The sequence below is a fragment of the Malaclemys terrapin genome, chromosome 7 (assembly GCF_027887155.1).
Source record: "Malaclemys terrapin pileata isolate rMalTer1 chromosome 7, rMalTer1.hap1, whole genome shotgun sequence".
In the NCBI taxonomy this organism is placed as follows: Eukaryota; Metazoa; Chordata; order Testudines; family Emydidae; genus Malaclemys; species Malaclemys terrapin.
Window position 1 is genome coordinate 122,861,824 of NC_071511.1, and position 25,021 is coordinate 122,886,844.

General features: G+C 47.0%; 1 protein-coding gene across 3 annotated transcripts in view; it reads left to right on the top strand.

Annotated features, from left to right (window-relative positions):
• SH3PXD2A (SH3 and PX domains 2A) overlaps nucleotides 1–25,021 on the top strand; it is a 394,601-nt gene that overhangs the window by 174,948 nt on the left and 194,632 nt on the right. For all 3 annotated transcript variants that reach the window (XM_054036174.1, XM_054036176.1, XM_054036175.1), the window contains exon 5: nucleotides 11–102. In XM_054036174.1, coding sequence (XP_053892149.1) covers nucleotides 11–102 — 92 coding nt within the window. The remainder of the gene's footprint in view (nucleotides 1–10; nucleotides 103–25,021) is intronic.

Consider the following 25,021-nt stretch of genomic DNA (forward strand, 5'->3'; position numbering starts at 1 on the left):
TCTTTTACAGGCACTCGTCAGACTGCCACCTCACATTTCACAGTGTGATGAAGTCTTTAGGTTCTTTGAGGCTCGACCAGAGGACATTAACCCTCCGAAAGAGTAAGTGTCATATCTGATTTCCAGCGCCACACGGTGCTTTTGTTTGCACGGAAGGAAGCTGAAGGTCATTCTGGTTTATTACCTCCAATGGATGTGAGAACAGCTTTCTAAGCTTTCAGATGCTACCTGGGAAATGGCCTTGTAATTAGGTAAAAATAAGCCTCTGTGTGTGGGGGGGGGTGGGGAGGGGGATTCAAACACTCCCAAACACAAGTCTTGTCTCCATTCTTCAGGAAGCTCCCGGCCCACTTTTTCATTGTTTCTTGCTGATAATGCTAATGAGAGACACCGAGAGTTTTCCCAGTTTGTTGGTTTTAACTTGCCTGTTATCACTAAGGAGTCATTAAGCTCCTGAAAGCATTGTCTCAGCAGCAGATGGCAATCCTGCCACTTAGAGATTGACTCATTATTAGCAGCTGCCTCTTTAACTGTACTCCTTCCTGAAGATATTTTGTTTTTTTACTGGAGTATGAGTACGATCCTGAACCAAAATTGTCTCCGGAGAGTTTATTTGCTAGAAGCAGGAAGCCAAAGCAAAGGTTGGGGGCAAAGCTTTGGTTGGAAATAAAACAGAGTCGTAGCTTTTACCTTGGGATGGATAGATTGATTCAAACAGAGACCTGGCCAAGGATCTGAGAACTAGTACACCTCTACCCCAATATAACGCTGTCCTCGGAAGCCAAAAAATCGTACCACGTTATAGGTGAAACCGCGTTATATCGAACTTGCTTTGATGCGCCGGAGCGCGCAGCCCCCTCCCTGGAGCGCTGCTTTACCGCACTATATCTGAATTCATGTTATATCGGGTCGCGTTATATCGGGGTAGAGGTGTACATTTTATTTAACTTAAAGAGATGCTAATTCCTCCTGAAAAAAACATTGACAATTGTATTTACTAACAATGCTGCTGTTTTAGCTGACATTTCCTCTTCCCCGGTTCTCACTGCCCCAACACACCCACACTTTGTATTACTTGTGATATTTGCCTGCTAAAAACATCTTGACCCCATCCACACTGGGCCTCAAACCTGTGTGCTGCATTGGTTGTAAACCGTGCCGGGCTAATTTGGTTTCAACACTGTTTGCATGGCCATTGTGGATACGGCCAAAACATGTTTAGAGCCATTTGGGTTTTAAACCAGTTCAACCAATGTGGGGCCTGATCCAAAGCCGACTCAGGTCAACGGGAGTTTTTGCATCAGCTCCACTCGGCTTTTGTTCAGGCCCACAGTTCCCAGCCCAGTGTCGAAGAGAGGGAGATTTGTACTTTAAGGGCCTCATCTTCAAAACAATGTCTCCGTTTGTATGCACACAACTGTGCCTGCGTGGGGAAATGCTAGAATTTGCACTCACACTAACCTTGCATAGTCTTTTCTTTTTCTTCAGATTTATAATCTGAGATCTACAAAAAGAGTAAACCTGTCTTTTCAGCTAGGCCTCTTCAGGAGAATTTCTGGGGCGACTGTTAAAAAAGCTATGATTGTATGTTCACTGCTTAGCTCTGCACTGCTAAGTTATTTTAAAAAGTAGGAGGATATGTCCGCGTTAAGGGCTCATTGCACTTGGAACTTACTGTCTGTCACAACATTCATCCAAGAACCTGAATGGGCTTTACAAACATTAATTAACTCTAAAACATCTCTAGAAGGCTGGAAAATGTTGTCCCCATTTTACAGGTAGAGAAACTGAGGCACAGAGAAGAGAAGTAAGTTGCTTAGGATCACAGAGGAAGCCAATGACTGCTTGAAATAGAACCCAGGAATCCTAATTTTAATGACTAGACCACACCCCTGCCTACTTGAGGTGCTGATATAGTCCGCATCACTGTAGCATCTGAGTGCCCCACAGTCTTTAATGTTTCCCTACAAGGGAAGGCAGTGCTATTAGCCTCTCTGTGCATCAGTTCTCCATTTGTAAAAGGTAATTTACTTGTTCAAGGTCACACAGGATGCCTATGTTAGAGCAAGGATTAAACCCTGGTCTTCCAAGTTCTAGGCTAGCCCTCAAAGCACTGCACAGTCCTTCCTCCCTTCCTACGACTCTTCTACAGTCTTTGCCAGTCTGAATGTTCAGACAGTCCTAGCAGTTATCTTTGATCCCATTTTCTTTCAACCTCCTTCCGCTCTCCCCAGGACAAAAGACTAAAGTGTCACATCTCAGTACTTGTATCTTATTCTGACGTGATAATGAATGTGATTTATTTCATTGGAAAGTATAGAAAAAAGCCTGATTAAATCTCATTTTGCTAATGTCTGCGAGACATTAATCTAGCCAGGTTTAAATAAATCCTACCTCGTCTTCTGTAAGCAAACAGATCTTAGGGAAGGTGGCTAAGGTTTCTGCTGGGAGCTCCTCACAAAAGATGTATTGTTGAAATTGAAGGTTAGCCCCTACAAAACCACAATGGAGAAGCCAATGGAAACAGCTCAGTATTTTTCTTTGTTGAGTGAAGGGGAAGGGGAGGAGGTCTATGGCTTGCAGGAATGCTGTGTAGGATCTACGCAAAGGGCATCTCCGTGGAGAACTTGAACCTGAGCCGTCGGTACAGTCTTTTATTTCGTGATCACATACGGCCCCTGCCTCATTCAGTGAAAGCCAATGAGACTTAGGCATGACGTGGTGTTCAAGGGCCAGCTTTTTAATATTATTTAGGTGCCTAACTCCATTGATTTAAATGCAAGTCAGGTGCCTAAATACCTTTATTCTGGCCTTAAGTCACTTTTGAAACTATAACTCAGGCTTCTAAGACACTCCTAAGTAGGTGTTTTGGAAAAAATTGCCACTAATCTCTTCTGTCACTCCGTTGACTTAAATGGCATCTGGATTTCACCTTCGTCTCTTACGTTACTTAGGTGCTTTTGAAAATGTTGCCCAACATGCCTGTTTCCCGATCTCTCCTCAGAACTCTTATTCTGACATTCCTTCACCCCCTTGTTTATTGCCTTCCCTTTCTGGGTTATGTCTCCTTTGGTTTACAAGCTCCCTGGGGCCGTCAGCTGCAATGAGCCGCACACTCCTGTGGGACGCAGTATAATGATGTTTATTTGATCTGATTTTCAGAAGTGCTGGGCACCTGGAAATCCTACTGCAGACAATGGTAGATGCTGGTGCTAAGCAACTCTGAGACAGTCAGGCCCATTACTCTTTGCATGAAGCAGTTTGACCCGAGCTCCCTGTTTAGTTTTACTGTTCCATGTTTTGGGTGACCTCCCAAGGTTTTTGAGCCCTGTGTCCGTGGAATAAGGTATCTCCATCAGCTCTCTTGACCCCCTGCCATACTTCTGAAAACTTCTATGAGGCTTAAAGGCAAATGGCTTGGAAAGTGCCATAGGGATAGTATTGGAACAGGACAGCATAGTCCCCAGAGTGCCATCCCATCAAATTCAGTTAGGACCCATCAGCGCTAATGTTATAACTGAGTCAAGGGGCCTGTTTACAACAGGGTTCCTTTCTGCAGTATAGACGGGGTCTTCCTTGTGTTCTGTAACAGAACACAATTAAGGTTCCATCTACACTGCAAAACTGAATAGTGCTGTAACAACGCCCCCTCTACCAGGATGATACCTGTAGTGAAAACGGGTCCTTAGTAGCCTTCACTCTTGCAAGTGCTGATGATAGCACTAACACATAAAGCAGAGCCTAGAACTGCATTCCCAACATGCCTTACAAAGCATTAGGGTTTGCTACTACCACATGGACTGTTGCATGGGGGGAATGACCTTTGAACTGTAGTTTTTGGCAGATAAGGAAAGAAGGAGACCGTTTTAACTATTTAGATTTGAAATGTATATATTTGGCAACCTTACATATTTGGAACTTTTGCTGCACCTGCAAAAACAGATGTAGCAGATATTTAGGTGTGCAAATGGCTGTGCCCAATAAATTGTAGAGTTTTGAATCATTACTGTAGGATTTATTTTGTTATAAAGAGGAAGGCACATATTTGCTTTTCCACCATCCTAAATGAATGAAATGCTGCTCATTTGAATACCACTTCAGCTGATGATGATAAATAACTAATCCAGAAATGGATTAATTTTAGGCTACATTTTGCAATTTGAGTTCAAAGCTGAATTTAGGCAAGGGTCCATACTAGACAAGAACAAAATCTCCAAGAGATTTTTGTACCCAAAATAACAAAAGTCTGAAGAGAGCAAATGACCTTGCAATAATTCTGCCGTCTTGCATGGTAGGAATCACATATGATCAGCTACTTTCGTGAGTTTTCTGCCAACTTGAACATGCGGTTCACAGGAGAGTTCAACCCGTTCTGGTTTGGATTCAACAAAGAGGGCAGGTTCAGATCTGGGAATTCACTTCTGAAAAACATACTCCAGCCCAGAAATTCTAATAGCCTTGAATTACAGCTCTCTATTTTGGCCCACCTATAACAGCAACAACAACAATAATAAAAGAATAATATTTTGCACTTATAGCAGAGTTTCTTATCTAAGAATCTTTTGATAATGGTAAAGGGTTTTACAAACAGTACACAAATCCAGGAGAGCTTGGAACATATTAAGTAGTAGACAATATAATTTTAAGGGAGGGTTGAAGTATATAACATACTCAATAACTAAAGTTCATGTAATAAAGTACCGAGGCACAATAGTGAGGTATATAATCATGAGCTTTTATTGATCATGTCTGCATTGCATAATGCAGCATTCAAACTCCCAAAGTCCAATGCCTGCATGTAGTAAGCTCAGTGTAAAATCCAGGATGGATTCTCCATGGGCAATCTATTCTTTGGTTGTCACAAAGTTCTGGTCAGGAATATAGAGGGTATATTGCCAAGACATTACAGTAACCATGTTAAGGAGCCGTGTTTTAACTTAGAGGTGTACAGCAATGTTAAAGCACAATTCAATAATATAACATATTTTTTCCTGTGCATAACCATGGTCTAAGGTTGTGTTTAAATATGATTGTTTTTGTAGCAATGATGGAGCCTAATTTGTAGTGTAACAAGAACTGGATGCTAGTAAATAGTGACCCTTAAACACAGAATGAATGTAATACTTTTGCTGCAAGTTTTAATGTTATGAAACACATTTCTCTGTTCTATTATCAGTGTATTATGCTAATGCGTTGTCGTTCATTTGACCCCTTTACAACTATGTTTCCTGAAATATTCAATGCTTGTGTCCCTGTACAGATGTGCTATGCAAAAGCCTGCCATTTAAACTTTTGTTTGTAGTGCATAATGCAATATTTTCCGCAGTTAGCATTCTCATTTTATTGGAATTTATACGGTAGTATCACTATGTCAGTTATTTTTAAGCTGTGCACCTAGCCGAAATGCATTACGGGTGTGTAACACATATCTTTATATTCAGAGAATCATAGAAGTGTTGGAAGAAAGGGACCTTGGGAGGTTTTCTACTCCAGTTCCCTACACTCAAAGTAGGACTACGTATTATATTAGGGAAATTCGTTCCACTTATAAGATTCAGCAGTCATCATGATAATAACTTACATTTTTTATTTGTATGGTGTTGATCGTAAAATACAATACAGAACAAACTGATTTAAATTTCTATAAAGATAAAATCATAAGGTGCGATTTTCAAAAGTGTCTAAGTATCATAGCAGCCTAAATCCCATTTTCAGAAGTGACATCAGGCCAGATTTGTAAAGCTATTTAGGTGCCTAACTTCCATTGATTCCAGTGGGAGTTAGACACCTAGATACCGTTAAAAATCTGACCCTTAGGTTAAAATTTTCAAAAGCACCTAAATTACATAGGTGCCTAAGTCCCAATGACTTTCAATGAGATGTAGACTCCTCAAGGTCAGATTTTTAAAGTTATGTAAGCATCTTTAAATGCTAAATACCTTTAAAAATCTGCAAAAAGAACAGGAGTACTTGTGGCACCTTAGAGACTAACAAATTTATTAGAGCATAAGCTTTCGTGGACTACAGCCCACTTCTTAAAAATCTGAGTGCCTAATTCACTTTTGAAAATAGGATTTAGGTTTCTAAGTCAATTAGGTGCTTTTGAAAATTTTACCCATCATCAGATAAGATGATAATTCAGTGACACTTGGATGGTTGAGAAGTCAGGCATTTCAGAGCTTCAGAATTAAAACGTGGTTAATACCCTTCTGAGCTACATGACCTCAAGACTAGAAGATCACTCTCTCTTACCTGAAACCTGGTAGCTGGGTCTCAGAAGCACAGTAAGATACTTGAAAATAGTGTATTTAGGTTTTTATCAACTCATAGTTTCAAGATCTTTGATAGGGTTTCACTTAGAAGATTATCTAAAGTAAATTAACACAGTGCAGGGGATGACAGTGTCTCTTTGATTAAAAAAAAAAAAAAAAAAAAGGGAAATAGCCAGTGTCTTACAGGGACTCTTCAGTGTTGGTTTCACATGGGATTTACTACCTGGTTTACAGTGTATAAATGATTTGGATTAGAACATCCAATATAAGATGTTGAAGTGTGCTGCTGACTGCAGGATTGGTGGTATTAGCAAATAATGCAACTTATGCTGAGAGAAGATTTGAATCTTTTAGTTCTTCTTCGAGTGCTTGCTCATATCCATTCCATTAGGTGTGCGCGCGCCGCGTGCACGATCGTCGGAAGATTTTTACCCTAGCAACACCGGCGGGTCGGCTGTGGAGCCCCCTAGAGTGGCGCCTTCATGGCGCTGAATATATACCCCAGCCGACCCGGCGCCCCCTCAGTTCCTTCTTACCGCCCCTGACGGTCGTTGGAACTGTGGAGCGCGGCATAGCTGTCCTCCACTCTCCCTAGCTTACTTAGTCATTCAAAGTTATAGTTATAGTTGTAGTTCTAGTGTTTATAGTTAAATAGTTTTAAAGTTGTTATAGTTGTTATTGTAGTTCAGGGGGTTAAGGGGGTCGTCTCCCCCTTTCTCCCCCGGCCGCGGGCCCGGGCTCATGCCCAACGCTCCCGGCTTCAAGCAGTGCGCCTCCTGCGCTAAGCCTATGCCAACGAGCGACCCGCACGACTCCTGTTTGAAGTGCCTGGGAGAGTCCCACCAAACAGACAAATGCAAGATCTGTAAGGCCTTCAAACCAAGAACCAAGAAGGAGCGGGACTTTCGGCTCAGGCAACTCCTAATGGAGGCGGCACTTAGCCCGGACACTCCTTCCACGGGCCAGACTCCGACGCCTAGCACTTCGGTGCGCAGTGCCCCGGCGGCACCGGCTATGACGACCACGCGAGTGGCGTCAGACAAGCCTCCCCGGCACCGGACCTCGTCGGCACCGCAAACACAGCAAGTGCCGCGGCGCCGGTCATTATCCCCAGGGCATAAAAAAGCCCATAAGACGGGGACGTCCGTGCCGAAGACGCCGGCTCCCCCAGTGCCGGGGGTAGAGCCGCGTCCGCCGGTGGAGCAACGGAAACAGGCGCCTCCAGCACCGTCGACTCCGGCGCCGAGGCCGTCGAGTCCGGTACAAATAGCGTCTCCACCGAGGCCGGCGGTGATACAGTGTCTCCCGTCGACTCCAGAGACCTTCGCGGCGGCGAGAGACTTGATAGCTCTCACGGAGCCGGCACTGCCTCAACCACCGGCACCGACTGTACCGTTGACTCGCCCAGTACAGTCAAGAGGGAAACCTGCCTTGATGCGCCCTCCATCACAAGGGCTGGAACCTCGGCGCCGATCCAGGTCCCGAAGCAGGTCCCCACGCCGCTCGCAGTCCCGGCACCGAATATCGTCTCGGCACCGGTCGTACTCGCGGCCAAGATCTTCGTCGCGGCACCGGTCTACGTCTCGGCACCGCTATGATCGTCGGCACCGATCAACGTCGAGACGTAGTTCTCGGCACCGCCACGCTCGACGCTCGACGTCGAGAGGCCGCTCCCGGCACCGAGCATACTCTAGGTCCTCGTCGAGGTCCAGATCTGACTCCCGGCACCGACGAGGTCATCGGCACCGGTCGCGGTCCCGGCACCGATCGCCGGCACCGCACAGAGATAGATCATCTCCGGACCGGCACCGTGCGGCACCGCAGACCACGGGGATCGTTTCATCTTTCGCGGCACCGCCATGGCCGTCAAGATCGGCGTCTCGCTCCTCGGAGGACCTGTCGAGATCGGCATACCCCCCTCAGGGGCAGGCCGAGGAACGAGACTTGGGCCATTGGCAGGAGAGGGCAGAGGACCACTCTCATGGACCATCTCACTGGTCGTTTTGGACCCCGTGGGCGTATCACCAGGAGCAAGGGGCTTCATTACCATCGACCTCTCGCTCGGGTCACTCGGTCAGAAGAGCCCCAGAATCCACCATCTCTCGGCCTCCGCCTGGAGGCATGGAGGCTTCTGTGTCCACACCACCCGACACCGTGGACCCAAGTGCAGGTGACGCTCCGACCCAAGACCAGGGGGACCGGGACCCCCCCTTGGATCCACTACCACCGGAGGCGTCCTCCTCCTCCTCTCCGGATGAGGCAGTGGCGGGCACTTCATGCACGGGTCCCCCTCCGATAGATCTTCGGGCTCACCAGGATCTCCTGCGCAGGATGGCCCGTAATATGGACCTGCAGACGGAGGAGATAGTGGAGGTGCACGACCCGATCGTGAATATCCTTGGATCGGATGCCCCATCGAGGGTGGCGTTACCCTTGATCCGCACGATCCAAACGAACGCGGATACGATATGGCAGACTCCTGCCTCCATTCCACCTACAGCGAGAGGGGTGGAAAGGAAATACTTTGTCCCATCTAAGGACTATGGGTACTTGTACACACACCCCCAACCGTGTTCACTGGTGGTGGAATCAGTGAATGCACGAGAGCGCCACGGCCAGCAGGCTGCAGCGCCAAAATCAAAAGAGGCTAAGCGGCTTGATCTGTTTGGCCGTAAGGTTTACTCAGCCGGAGGGCTACAACTTAGAGCGGCGAATCAACAGGCGCTACTGAGCCGCTACAATTTCAACTCCTGGAACTCTATGGGGAAGTTTAAGGAGTTGATTCCCCAAGAGTCCAGGGAAGAGTTTGGAGCCATGGTTGAGGAGGGTAAGAAGGTGGCTCGGACCTCCTTACAGGCCTCCCTGGACATAGCGGACTCGGCCGCAAGGATCCTGGCCGCAGGTATCGCTATGCGCAGGACCTCCTGGCTCCAAGTTTCGGGTTTGCCCCCTGAATTACAGCAGACCCTACAGGATTTGCCCTTTGAAGGACAGGGGCTGTTCTCGGAGAAGACGGACTCTCGATTGCAGAGCCTCAAAGACTCCAGGACAATCATGCGCTCCTTGGGGATGCATGTTGCGGGTCCCCAGCGCAGACCATTTAGGCCGCAGCCTCAACGTTTTTACCCCCCTCCACCTCGTCAGAGACAGGACCCTGCCAGAAGGCGAGGGCGAGGTGGTAGGAGAAGATGGGCTGGCCCTCAACCCGGTCAGAACCAAGGGCCACCAAGACCACCTTCAGGTCCTAGACAGAACTTTTGAAGGTGCGGTCGAGGACGGCGCCCCAGTCATCCCCCAGGATCCAGCTCCCTCCTTTCGGGATCGCCTCTCCCACTTCCACCGTGCTTGGTCCCTTATAACTTCGGACCGTTGGGTCCTCCGCACGGTGGAGAGGGGATACGCTATCCAGTTTTCTTCTATCCCCCCCTCCCACCCCCCTTCCCCGTCCCTCTTCAGGGACCCTTCTCACGAGCAACTTCTTACACAGGAGGTTTCTACGCTCCTTGCCATGGGGGCCATCGAGGAGGTTCCGATAGAGTTAAGGGGCAGGGGATTTTATTCCCGTTACTTCCTGATCCCCAAGTCCAAGGGAGGTCTGCGGCCCATCTTGGACTTGCGCGGACTCAACAAATTCGTAGTAAAGTTGAAGTTCCGCATGGTCTCTTTGGGGGCCATTATCCCTTCCCTCGATCCTGGAGACTGGTTCGCCGCCCTCGACATGAAAGACGCATACTTTCATATTGCAATTTACCCACCTCACAGACGCTTCCTGCGATTCGTGGTAAACACGGTGCACTACCAATTTACAGTCCTTCCCTTCGGCCTATCCTCGGCCCCAAGAGTGTTCACGAAATGTATGGCTGTCGTGGCAGCGTACCTTCGTCGGCAAGGAATACAGGTGTTCCCGTACCTAGACGACTGGCTGGTGCGCGGTCGCACCAAGGAGCAAGTTCAAGCTCACGTCCACAGAATAGTGCACATATTCAACGAGTTGGGCATCCTACTCAACAAGGACAAATCCACTCTAGAACCTACCCAGAGAATAGAATTCATCGGCGCAGTTCTAGACTCCGGGCGTGCACAAGCCATCCTGCCAGACAACCGCTTTGGCACCATCACGAACCTCATTCAAGGGCTCAAGGCCTTCCCAACTACCACGGTGAGGTCGTGCCTTACCCTGCTGGGTCACATGGCTTCCTGCACGTACGTAACCAGGCATGCCAGACTTCGGCTTCGCCCACTTCAAACCTGGGTGTCATCAATATACCGTCCACATCGAGACAGCCTGAACATGGTGGTCACGGTCCCGAACTCGGTCCTGGCCTCCCTCACCTGGTGGCTAGATCGCAATGTGGTCTGCGAGGGGATGCCATTTCACGCCCCACAACCCTCTCTGCACCTGGTCACAGACGCGTCATCTCTGGGTTGGGGCGCCCATCTCAACGAACACCATACCCAGGGCCTGTGGACTGCACCCCAGTTAGCCCTGCACATCAATGTTCGGGAGCTGATGGCGGTGCGCCTGGCGTGCCAGGCATTCCTCAATCTCCTACGTGGCCGCTGTGTGTTAGTTCTCATCGACAACACCACGGCCATGTTCTACATCAACAAGCAAGGAGGAGCACGTTCGTCAATTCTATGCCAAGAGGCCATTCGCCTGTGGGACTTCTGCATCGCCCACTCAATCCATCTCACGGCATCGTTCCTCCCTGGAGTCCAGAACACTCTAGCGGACCGACTCAGCAGGTCCTTCCAAACGCACGAGTGGTCTATCCGTCCGGACATTATACATTCCATCTTCCAGAGGTGGGGGTTTCCCCAGATAGACCTGTTTGCATCTCGAGACAACAGGAAGTGCCACGTGTTCTGCTCCCTACAAGGTCGAGCTCCGGGCTCCCTCTCGGACGCCTTTCTGCTTCCCTGGAAAGACCACCTGTTTTATGCCTTCCCTCCGTTTCCTCTGGTCCACAAGGTACTGCTCAAACTGCGCAGAGACCAGGCACAGGTAATTCTGATCGCTCCTGCATGGTCAAGACAACATTGGTACACCACACTGTTGGAGCTCTCGGTTCAGACACCGATCCCGCTTCCGTTGGATCCGGATCTCATCTCTCAGGACCACGGCCGGTTGCGTCACCCCGACCTCCAATCACTCCACCTCACGGCGTGGCTGCTCCATGGTTCACCCAGGCAGAGCAGCAATGCTCGCACTCTGTCCAACAGATTCTGCTGAGCAGTAGGAAGCCCTCAACACGCACCACGTACCTGGCCAAGTGGAAGCGGTTCTCCTGTTGGTGCGAACAACGAGCCATGTCCCCGTTGCAGGCACCCATTCCTCTCATTTTGGAATATCTCCTCTCCCTAAAACAGCAGGGGTTGGCGATATCTTCAATTAGAGTTCACCTGGCCGCTATATCGGCCTTTCACCCAGGGGAACTCGCGTCCTCGGTATTCTCTAACCCGATGGTCGTTAGATTCCTCAAGGGCTTAGACCGGATGTACCCACAACAACGTCAGCCCGTTCAGACGTGGGACCTCAACCTGGTTCTCTCCAAGCTCACAGGTCCTCCATTCGAGCCACTGGCCACCTGTTCTCTTTTGTACCTATCCTGGAAGACAGCCTTCCTTGTAGCCATCACCTCAGCAAGGCGCGTTTCTGAACTCAGGGCGCTTACATCCGAGCCCCCTTATACAGTTTTCCATAAGGATAAAGTGCAGCTTCGTCCACATCCTGCCTTTCTCCCTAAGGTGGTTTCTCCTTTTCATATCAACCAGGACATCTTTCTCCCGGTCTTTCATCCCAAACCACATGCCACTCGCCAGGATCAACGTTTGCATTCCCTGGACGTACGAAGGGCCCTGGCCTTCTATATTGACCGCACAAAGCACTTTAGAAAGACGACGCAACTCTTCGTTGCAGTGGCCGACCGAATGAAAGGCTCACCGGTCTCCTCACAACGCCTATCCTCCTGGATTACGTCTTGCATCCGGACTTGCTATGACCTGGCAGGTGTCTCAGCACCGCACCTCACCGCTCACTCCACGAGGGCCCAGGCTTCCTCGACGGCTTTCCTGGCACAAGTTCCGATTCAGGACATTTGTAGAGCAGCGGTTTGGTCATCAGTCCACACATTTACAGCTCACTATGCACTAGTGCAGCAGTCCAGAGACGATGCTGCTTTCGGATCAGCGGTTTTGCACACAGCAATGTCTCACTCCGACCCCACCACCTAAGTTGGGCTTGGGAGTCACCTAATGGAATGGATATGAGCAAGCACTCGAAGAAGAAAAGACGGTTACTCACCGTTGTAACTGTTGTTCTTCGAGATGTGTTGCTCATATCCATTCCAAACCCGCCCCCCGTCCCCACTGTCGGAGTAGCCGGCAAGAAGGAACTGAGGGGGCGCCGGGTCGGCTGGGGTATATATTCAGCGCCATGAAGGCGCCACTCTAGGGGGCTCCACAGCCGACCCGCCGGTGTTGCTAGGGTAAAAATCTTCCGACGATCGTGCACGCGGCGCGCGCACACCTAATGGAATGGATATGAGCAACACATCTCGAAGAACAACAGTTACAACGGTGAGTAACCGTCTTTTATTGGGCCAGTAAATGAAAAATGGAATCAAATGTAGATAAACATCAAATAATAAACCTGGAAGAAACAAGGACACAAAATAAATGGAATAGGTACAACCACAGCAAAAAACCCCAAAACAACCAAAAAAGTGGGGGGAGGCGGGTAGGGAGAGAGAAAGGTCAATTGGGTAAGTGACTGTATCAAGAGAGGAATAGCAGACATTATCACTGTTCACATAGGCGCTGGAAGTAGGGGTGCTGGGGGGCTACCGCAGCCCCTGGCTTGAAGTGGTTTCCATTATAAACAAAGTTTACAGTTTGGTTCAAGGGCTCTCAGCACCTGCACTATACAAATTGTTCCAGCACCTCTGACTGTTGTACAACCAAGTGGTTACACCACATCTTGAATATTGCATGCAGATCTGCTCGTGCTTTCATAGCAAAGACATGATTGTCCCAGAAGAAGGTATAGTGTAAGTGTTTAGGGGAGCAAGGATAATTTTTATGCTTGATACTTAGGACTGGGAGCTGAGAGATCTGGGGTGAAACTGGCCCCACTGAAGTCAGTGGGAGTTTTGCCGTGGTCTTCACTGGGGCCAGGATTTCACCACTAGAGTCCCTTTCAAGCTGTGCCACTCACTCAGTGTGACCTTCAGCAAGTCATTTCACAGCGCCATGCCTCAGTTTCCCCAACTATCAATCGGGGAGCATAATTCTTATCGATCTCCCAGGGCCGCCTTAAGGCTGAATTCCTTAATATCTGTGCCTGTTGATACAACTTGGGAATTTAGGCAGAACTGCTTCACTCAAAGAATAGAACGACATCCCACAAAGAACACCCAGACTACTCCACTCACCATCACTGCTCCTATTCCAGTGCTGTTGTGAAGTAGCATGTCTTCTGGAGGGCATTCTTGGTATCGACATGCAAAAATCCAACAACCCAGCTTTGAGTCGCTTTATCCTGCGTTGCTTTCGGCAGTGGATTAGGGTTGCTTAGGTCTGGTTTGCTATAAATGGCCACAAGATGGACTCTGCTCTCAGTTATCCTGGAGTAAATCTGAAGGCACGGAGTAACTGAGATCAGAATCTGGCTCAGATATGTTTATCCCTCATCGGTAGTGCTGCAAACTGCTGGGTATGTTGTGTGACCCAAACATAACAATAGTATGGAGGTTAGTAAATCCCTAACATTTATGAGTATAAATGAGTTTGAGAAACTAGGTTTTTTGGGTGGAGGAGGGGATTGAAGAGGTCCAGTGAGAAAGCAGAGAAGTGGAGTTTCAGAGAAACCTGAAGAACAGGCTTGTTGGTTCAAGTGGTTTTTCCCCGTCCAACAGATTTTTAGTCATATCCTTAAAGAAACAATCAGTGCTGAAACTCTGCCGATGCCTTTCCCTAGAATATAAAGTGATAGTGTAATAGTTTTACTTGGTGCTTAACTTCAGAATTCATGTGTAGCTGAGTGGCTAAAGCAAGCCACTTAACCCCTTCTTGCCTCTTTTTACCCATTCGTAATATCAATGTCATTATACTGTTTCACGGGGCGTTCTGAGGTTTAAGTCATATTTGCAAAGTGCTTTCTGATCCTTATATACAAGGTGCTATGCTGCAATGTAAATCTAGAGCTTAGCAATCATAATACTTCTTAAAAATTATCTGCTAATCCTGGAAGAAATATTACCTCTAAAACCTGTCAAGAGAGTATGTTCTGTCAGTTCTCTTTGTATCTGAAATCAGGTGAGACTGCAAAGGGTAGAATTAATTGAGCAAGCAATAGAGAACATGTGGGATAATGAGGACAGGAAAGGAACTAAAATAGCTGGATTCAAAGCTCATCAAAATCAAGGTGCAAAACCACCCAAACAGGTTTTCACATTGAGAAACATGTCTGGCATTCATTACCCTCAAACCAACACTTCCTGAAATATTTTATCAGCTAAAACAGGCTGCAAGGTCTTCTAAAACCTCCTAAAAGTCAGTGAAACCGGTTGATAGTGGGAGAACTGAACAGCAGGAGAACAATGTTAGGTGTATTTCAAAGGCCCTATAGTTAAAGCACAGGAACAGGGACAATAATTCTTACATGGAGCAGAGGGTATTGAGAGGGCTTAATCAATGACTATTGATAAAGCACTGAGCGATCTTTGGATGGAAGGCTTTAGAGAAGTGCCAGTTATTTTTCCTTACACTTTAGGATAAGCCTGGAATGGAGGGGAAGTGAGAGTGATGGGGACTTCCTAGCCAGATCTGACTTTGAGTAGCTAGGTGAACCTTTGCTAGGGTGTTAATTACACCCGCTGCATTTCCTGTCTGTGTTAGATAGATCACGTCACGCATTAATTCATGATCTGCCAGGCAGGAGGTGGTAGGTTGAATTTTTCTTTCAGGAACGTAGCAACATTTAATGTCATTGATTTACCAGCCTCCCCTTTCCCCGCACTCCCGCCCATAGCATCATAAAATCATAGAATCATAGACTGAAAGGGACCTCGAGAGGTCATCTAGTCCAGTCCCCTGCACTCATGGCAGGACTAAGTAATGCGTAGACCAGAGGTGGGCAAACTACGACCCGCGGGCCACATCCGGCCCGCGTAACCCTCCTGCCCAGCCCCATAGCTCCTGGCCCAGGAGGCTAGCCCCCTCCCCCGCAGCCTCAGCTCACTGTGCCGCCGGCGCAATGCTCTGGGCGGCGGGGCTGCGAGCTCTTGCTGGGCAGTGCAGCTGCAAAGCTGTGGCCTGACCCAGTGCTCTGAGCTGCGCGGTGGCATGGCTGGCTCCAGCTGGGCGGCGCGGCTGTCTGTCCTGGTGCTCTGGGCGGCATGGCTGTAGCGCTGCCAGCCACCAGTGCTCCAGGCAGCACGGTAAGGGGGCAGGAAGCAGGGGGGGTTGGATAGAGGGCAGGGGAGTTCGGGGTGGTAGTCAGGGGGCAGGGGTGTGGATAGGGGTTGGAGCAGTCAGAGGGCGGAGACCAGGGGGGTTGAATGGGGGCAGGGGTCCCGGGGGGGCAATCAGGAAGGAGAGGGAGGGTTGGATGGGGCGGTGGGGGGGCAGGGAACAGGAGGAGGTTGGATGGGGCAGGAGTCCCGGGGGGGCTGTCAGGGGGTGAGAAGCAGGGCGGGTCGGTTAGGGAGCGGGGGCCGGGCCATGCTTGGCTATTTGGGGAGGCCCAGCCTCCCCTAACCGGCCCTCCATACAATTTCAGAAACACGATGTGGCCTTAGGCCAAAAAGTTTGCCCATCCCTGACAGGTGTTTGGAGATTTTTAAGAGCAGGTTAGACAATGACGTAGATTCCACAACCTCCCTGGGCAATTTATTCCGGTGCTTAGCCACCTTAACAGGTGGGAAGTTTTTCCTAATGTTCAACCTAAACAGTTCTTGCTGCTATTTATTCCCTGCTTTTTGAACAAGCCCTGGCAGGTCAGGTTACTAATGCATTGTTTAATGGAGAAGAAACCAATTTGCCATTTCCACCTCTAAATGAATGTTACTGGAATATTGTTGAGTGAAGCTCATTTCCCACTTTTGGAAGAGCGGGGGCTGTGGACAGACATTTTCAGTGGAGCGTTTGCTTATGAGTGTGATGGATGACCCACATGTGTTGAATGGAGTCAGATGAAGATTGTATATTCTTTAAGCTGTTGTTGATTTATTGCTGGGTAGCATGTCTGGTATTGCTTAGCTAGGGATTTCCTATTTTTTCAACGCTGGGGCAGCCTTAACTGTTACACCTCATGGTGTTTCTATGCTGGAGTATATACATATATAAAATATATAATCCAATAGAGAGAGGACCTGAGTCAAAACCCATTGGAATCAACGTAAATACTCCCATTGACTTCAAAGGGCTTTGCATCAGGCCTGTGTAGATTATACTGCATGAATGCACTGGCCTCTTGGAATCTGCGCTTCCTCCCGCATAACATTTAGCCCTCAGCAGTTCCCTTCAAAGAGCGAATAAGATGCGCTAGGGGTGAAGAGCACCGAATGAAGTTTAAGGCAAGGCCCCTTCGTCAGCCGTCTGTTCAGAGTTACAGCTTGTGATATAAGTCAGTCAGGCTATTCTTGCTGACACAGCCACAGTGATGTTAGTGTATTTTGACCATCTGTATGTTTCACACTTAGGACCTTATCCATCGATCCCACTGAAGTTAATGGAAAGATGATTCTCACTGACTTTTGCACATGTTGGATCGGGCTCTCCATTTTTAAGCTATTTTGTATTTCAACCTGGGGTTAAACGCCTCATGTTCAATTTATTTTCATTTTGCTTTCAGCACTTAGGAGAAGACATTGTTGTCGCCCACAAGAGACATTGGCCCAGAGCAGCAGTTTCTTTAGTCGTGCGTGCATCTGACATGGTGCTGTAGAGCTTCTCTGCCTTTCTGTCTCTCTCAAGATAATGGGGTGCCTGCTAAGGGACTTACAGACTACTGTAGGCAAAAGATAACAGACCCCAAACAGTTGGTAGATAACCACTGTCTGGGCTGTAGGAGACATGCTGAAGATCTATTGGTGAAATAGCTGCCACACCATCCATCTTTTGACTCGTCTGCACGGCCGTCTTTCATGCGTGCTGTCCCCCGAAACACAAACAGAGATCAAATAACAGCCTGTTTTGACTCCAGACAGTGGGGTGAGTTATCAAATTATCAAAGCTTCTGATTTAATTGAAATGTCATAGATAACCCTAGACCTGCTTTTAAGTGCAGGTTCAAGTGCCAGTGGGAATTCAATTAAAATGCTTTTATAAAATTCTAGCATTTTTGCTCAGGAGGCTTATGGAATGGATCTGCTGCCGCTTATCTCTGCCTGTGACTCTATGTCTGGGCTGAAGGCTACTCTACATCTTTAGGGCTATTTTATCCTTTCCGTTACACTGGTGCAAATCTGGAATAACTCAGCTGAAATCAGAGGGCCTATTCCACCTTTACCCTGGTGTAATAACAACAATAGTACCTCCTCTTATATAGTACTTGTCATCAGTAGATCAAAGTACTTTACAGTCTTCAATGCCTTTGTCCTCACAACACTGTGAGGTAGGGAATAACAACAGAATTCGTCCCTTAGAAAGTAGAATTCCCGTCTTGTTTTTCAGTCACTGCTCTTAAAGCAATTGGCCTAAGCTCAGGAAGGATGTTCTTTTAAACAGAACTTAGATGCATTCTCAACAGAGGATTGACTGTGACTTTGCAATGTTTTAGCCTAACCTAATAAATTCTGGGTCCTTGCTAGAATCTTGCAAGCTGTATTTGTGTCCCAACTCCAAAAAGTTTTAATAACCTCTCCAGTAACGCTGACTGCAGAGCACTGTGGTGAACCTCAGAGTATTGTATATGTCTGATTACATTTGCTTTCAATTAGGGGCTTGTGGGTTTTGAAAAATCTGAGCAGTTAAGGCTCATTTGGGAACCACCGCAAAATATCAGTGGTAACCTGAGCTATCTAGTGCTTTAAAATAAAACATATAGAAATGTCGGGTGTTGGGACCTGAAAACAAGTCCATGTTGCTTTATGAAAAGAAACCCATTGCAGAGACTGGGAAGGGACAAGCTAAAGTAGAGAGTTGTTAACTTTAAGTTCACCCAATCATGCATTGGGAGCTTGGCTGACTCAGGAGGTATGGAGCCTGTCACTGGTTTGAATTCAGCTCAGGTCAGCAGTGACCAAATGTTACCATCCTCAGTGTCCCATGTCAAAGGAGTGGCTGGTCTCAGTCCTGTTCCTTTCATTTGCTCCTCGCAATCCCCTTCAAGAAACTACATAACCTCACTTCTGCCTTCCTCTCCAGACTCCTCTCCTTTCCCAGAAGCTCTGACTGCTCTTGCCATACCAATCCCTTCTTCTTTCTCCTGCTCTCAGCTTTAATCCTTTCCATCATGCCATTCCCTATGTCTAACATACACTCCTATCTGCCCAGCATCCTCCCTCCTCTCAAGGTCAGGCTTGACAAAGCCCTGGCTGGGATGATTCAGTTGGGGATTTGGTCCAACTTTGAGCAGGGGGTTGGACTAGATGACCTCCTGAGGTCCGTTCCAGCCCTGAGATTCTATGATTCTACGATTCTCTCTTCCCATACATTCTTCCTTGAAGCCCATTTCTTCCAGGAATCCATCCTTCCTACCTTCTCAGTGATAAGCATCCCTCACCTTCCCTTCCTGGAACTGTGGTTCTGCACATCTTGTCCTGCCTATCTTCGATAATATATTCTTTGGGGCAGTTCTGTGCAAATGTTATTTGCTTAGATGAGCCTCACTGAAGGGCTCATCAACACAAATAAGAACTGTACCATGACCATGTAGCCCTGTGTGTTTAACATGCAGTGCGAGTTTATGGCATTGTATAAATATTTAATAATAAAAATGAATAAGAAAATGGAGCAATTATCATTTTAAAAGTCTACATTTATCCACAGCTACCACAGTGATACCTGAGATACTGCACTTATCTCCTATTGCAAGAGCAGGGAACTGTCTTAGATGCCATGGTACAATAAATGTGGAGACATGTTGACTTCTTACTGTGGACCAATGTGCTGTACTTCGCTTCCATTTGATGTATGAGCTGAGGGGCGCAGCAGTATGGCTTAAAAATAAAGAAAGGGAAAAATCAGGCACAAAGATTTCCCTTTCTGGCCCCAATTCAGCAAAGTACTTCAGCACATGTGTGACTTTAATATTCCCATTGGCGAGTTACACACGTGGCTTAAGTGCCTTGCTGAATCAGGGCCAATATCTTTAGTTCCTTCACAATGAAACCCATCTTAAAGTTAAGGACTCTGGAGGATACAGGGGATAAAACCAGGAGGCTGATTCGCATCCCTGCAAATGGCTTTATGTTTCCAGCAGGAGATCAGCAGAAAAGCATCTATTGTTTCCCTGGTCCTCACAATGCACAGAGCAAGCCTCTGTGGTGTACACAGTAACCATGTTATTAATGTTCATGATGCAGTAGTGTCATCTCTGAGAGTGAGAGGAGCAAGGCGCGGGTGGGATGTACAGGCAATACCAGCCAATGACAGACAATTCCTTCCAGCCCGTACAAGCGACTCTGTTAACCTTCATTGTCTAGTGCCCATCCATATCCATTGTTCACATGGAAATGGATGGTACCGGTAACTTTGTTTTAGAGATGTTTAGCCAAGAATGAATTAGAGAGCACGGGCTCTGAAGGTATGTGCTGCAGCTTTAAGACAAGGCAGACACTGAGTAGCTGAGGAGAAAACCTTGAATCCATTCAATGAAGTAGTATGTTAGAATGAGTGGTTGAAAGAAGTGGGCGTTCTGCTGAGGAGAGGAGATAAAAGGAGGCTTTCAGGCTTGAGAGAGAGGATTCTTGCCTTTTCCAGATGTAGCATTTGCATTTGGAGGAGGAGAGCTGCCAAAGGGCCACGCTGATGAAGGATGCTTTGTGATGCTTCCACAGTATGAAAAATGTGATACTTTGAAAGTTAGGTGCCTGTGGATTATTAGGCAAGGGATGAAGTGAACATCATAAGGATCTTTCTCCTCCCCCCTTCATTTTGAGGCATGACGGTCCCCAGTGTGTTATGTAATTATTACTTTCTTAACTTAATTTTTTTCATTTGCCTTCTTGTGACTGTTTTCACTGCAGCATTGTCACAATTGTTCAGCATCCCCATTGGTGGAAATCTCCAGCCTTGCAGTTTGATGAGAAGCACGGGTTTGGGTTTTTTTGTGAGAACATAAAATTCATGAGCTTCAACCTACTGCTCAAATATACCCGAGCCCCTGACAGAATAAATAATATCAGAGAGTGGAGAATTTTTGGCTCTAACAAACAAATGCTGCTTTTTGACAGTACTTTGCCCAGCTTAATATGTGCTCAGAAAAACCTTTGACTTTATTTTCATTTAAAACAAACTTAAATAAGATGTTTCACACAAAAAAAACCCCTGCATAAGTTAAATATGTAACTTACTAAGGCTACGTAGGTATTTTTAGTAAAAGTCATGGATAGGTCACGGGCAGTAAACAAAAATTCACAGCCCGTGACCAGTCCATGACTTGTACTATATACCCCTGACTAAATCTTGGGGAGGGGGGTGGCCTGGGGGTGCAGCAGGTGCTCGGGGTGTGTGTGTGTGTAGGAACGTCTCGGGGGGTGCGGTGGGGCCCGGGCCAGCCCCCACGGGTGGTGGGGAGGAAGCGCCAGCCAGCCCCTCCCTGCTTCCAGCTCTGCTCCAGTCCTGCCCCCAGACATGTACCCAGCTCCCAGCCCCATGCCTGGCCCCATCCCCAGCCTTGGCATGGCTCTGCTCCAGGCCCCAACCCCAGCCTCGGCTGCTGGCTGCAGCTCCATTCCCAGTCCGAGTTAGGGGGTGGGAGTGGGGCCGGGAGCAGAGCCACACCTGGCCACAAGCACAGCTGCCAGCCCACACCGCAGCTTAGGTGTGGTACCGCTCCTGCTTCTGCTGCCAACACCGGTCCTGGCCGTGGCCCTGCTCCCAGCTCCACCCCCAGCTGTGGCCCCAGCCTTGGTCCCCTTACCCCTGTCTGCGTCCCGCCCCCAGGAGCCTACAGCCCTGGCTCCAGGGAGCCGCGAACAGGGGCGGGGGGGGGGGGGGGGGCACAACCCTCAAAAGTTTTGGGATTGCTACTGTAATGCCTATTTTAGGGGAAGCCCCAAATGGCCCTGCAATAAAACCAGGGAAGCACAAACTCAACACTCCTGATAAATCTACGGATTTTTTTTAAAGACAAGCATGGAAAAAAAACTTGTGTGAAAAAACTTTTCGGGCCTTTTTAATACATCATAAAAAAGCCAAAAAGGGCACAAACCCAATTAAAAAAAATTAAAAAAAAAATCTTTTGAGGTGACCTTTAAAAATCATGCACACTTTTCATAACTGTATAATGGCGACAGCATAAATATCTTCATTTAATGATCTTAACATGAAGAGAATACAGGCTCACTGAAGCAAAATAATCACAAAACCAATCAGCACCAATTACCGTGCTGTATCAGTATCAGATCCAGTCGGATACCATCACTTACCAATGCCCTTTAGTACATTTGCTTTAACTAGCACTTGCAACACATTCAGAGAGAATTCGATGATCAAACAGGTACATACATCACTATGGCTTCAAAAGTAACAATGAAAGGACAGTGGCAAATGAACCTAAATCAGGTTAAAGAATTGCTGAATATTTATGAAACTACATACAATTAGATAATTTTAATTATATATATGTTTATTCCTTTTCTTTTTCTCTACTGTAGCAAGATTAACTGGGATTATAAAGCCACTGTGTAGGAAACCTGCTTAACGATAAATAAAACTTTATGGCTGAAATAATTAGTTAGGCAAGAGGTAAGTGACAGCTTTCTAGAAGACCTGGAAAAGTTTATGACAATAGCTGGGCAACTTGATGGTATATACTCTTGATATACAAACATTTGGCCTTGCCTTGAAAAAAAAATCCTTGTAACCGCAAAACAAGTCTGAGGGCACGTCTTCACTACCCGCCGGATCGGCTGGTAGCAATCGATCTATTGGGGGATCGACTTATTGCGTCTAGTGAAGACGTGATAAAATCGATCCCTGATCGCTCTGCCGTGGCAAGAGGCGGAAGCGGAGTCGACGGCGGTGCGGCAGCGGTCGACTCGCCGCCGTCCTCACAGCCAGGTAAGTCGACCTAAAATATGCAACTTCAGCTACGCTATTCACGTAGCTGAAGTTGCGTATCTTAGGTCGCCCCCCCCTCCCCCCGTAGTGTAGACCTAGCCTGAGAAACTCTACCACCAAAATGATTAAATATTCTATCCCCCTTGTGTGAGTGGGGAGGTGGGGAGCTTGAAAAATGTACTTGGCATCCCTTGTCCCAATGACCAAGCCTACTAGCCATACTGAAAACGCCCTGTGCTGGTTACTGTCCTCAGTAGCATATGCCCCTTCACACTTTAAAATACAAAGGACTACAACAGCTACGTTCTGTGTATTATGTATTGTGTTTACCTGTAACACTTTGTCAAATAATTTCCCATATACATTTTTAAAATGTAACTGACTCCATCTCTCTTGCTCTTGTTTTAAATTCTTCCCCTTCCCCTTTTTCTGGTGTTATCATTGGTAATGAAGTATGTTTTTCTGCATTGTCTTCAATGTCTGCTGTGTTCTCTTTCCTTCCACCCCATCAACTATCTGTTTCTTCCCCCAGAATGTGTTCTCTGCCTCCTCCCCCAGGATTTCCTTTCTCCTTTCTTCTCCTCTCCAGGATTTCTGTAAATCTTTTTTTCTAATTAATTCCATCCATCTCTCACTCTTTACCTCTCATCCTCACACACAGCCCCTTGCGCCCAACCGCCCACACAGCTGACTTAAAAAAATGTACCAGACACTAACAGCCAAAGGACTAAACGTAAGAGACAAAGACCAATAAAACAGGTGGCTGGAGCCTACTGATTAGGGTCAAACCCAGATGAGAAGCCAATCCCTTCCTAGTGGCTAGGAAAGGGGAGGATGCTGGGGGGTTTCCCATGGAAATGCTACAGTACTGTAACAGTTCATAACCTTCATCTCAACCCTTGTCTGCACTATGAAACTCACCCATTGCTGATAATGAGTGCCGAAGGAAATTTAGCTGCAAGCACAGCCAAGGGCATGTTTAACATTGCGTTGGAAACCATTGTTAAAGCCTTCTCCATAATCTAACACCGACATTGCGCTTGGCACTCTACAATGCAAGGTCCCTGCACAGTTTACTGGACTTGGGTGTCTGATGGTGCTCTCTAAATAGCTGGCCCTTAGAAAGGGTAAGAAGCCTGCTATTATTTCCCACTATTGGAGGCTTCCATTAATGGGAAGAGTGGTAGAGGTCTTATTTAGTTATTGGAATAGAAGGACCAAGGTTCTGGTCCCAATACTCCATGTGTGATTTATATAGCAATGAGCTCTGTTGTTACATCTGCTTTGAAGCATTTATAGGGTAATTAATCTTCACTTGTGACATAAGGAGGACTAGAATGTAGATCCCCAGACAGGGAAAGTTGGTGAGCTAACCCACTGCCCCACAGTCTCCTCTCACTTGCCTACTTCTTCATTTTCCCATGACCTTAGGGGGAAAAGCTCTACACTTCATAGATCTTATTTTTTTAATTGCACTTTATAGAACACAGTTTTAATACTGTATGGGACATGTTTAATGACGTCCATGTGGGTTTGTGGGTACAGGAATTAAATACATAATGGTTCATGATGACATAACACGGAAATGCAACTCCCGCGGTGCTGGTGTGTAGGCTGTAAAGGGTTATTAATAAAAATGAACGCTTTAAATAGAAAACAAGCTTAGCAGCACTGTTTTGGCCTCAGGCCCATCTCTGAGCAATGGGAAAAAAGAAAAAAGGCTGGAATATGTGGTTGCTCGCTCCCCAATACATGGAAATAAATATATGTTACCACCATGCACTGTTAAATTTTTCACAGAGAACGCTGTCGGCCTGATGCATGGCGCTAGTTTCCAATCAGAATGCAAGCTAAGTGAAGTCTGAAGGGGTTATTTCAGCCGAGTACAGAATACATCAAACGACTGTTGAGTGTGAGATTGATGCCTTAGATTATTAAAACAGGATAAGGCCACAATGTTTTGGTTGGCAAAACATTTCAACAGTTGGACATTAGCTTTTCAGAAAGCAAACCACGTTGTTTTGGGGAGAGCCAGGAAAATAACTCATACAGTTCAGGGATGACTTCAAGGAAAATCCCATCCAGTCCTAGAACCAGAGTCTTTCCATCTATGAGCCAAAGAAATTACATAATCACCCTGTTAATATTATAGACAAACTAAAGCACGTTTACTCTTCTGTATTTACCCTCGTGCAAAGCTCTTTTGTTTTATTTAGGACACCCCAAAAAACCCTGTCATTATCTCTTGAAAGTGAATGAAACAACAAGGGATGGTTTGGTTAACAGGTCCCAACTGACCTGTTTTGTGTGGGACAGATCTACCCAATATACTGGCGGTGTAGATTTCCAGCCCATCGTTATTCTCATTAGAGGGAGTAACTCGAACAGATGCCACCAGCACATGTTAACACCAATCAATCTCTTAACGAGTTCATCATCCAGATTTCAGGTGTGAGTTTGAGATGAGCCCAGATCAAACCACATCCAAATTTGGGGGGAATTCGGATCCGGGTCCGAAC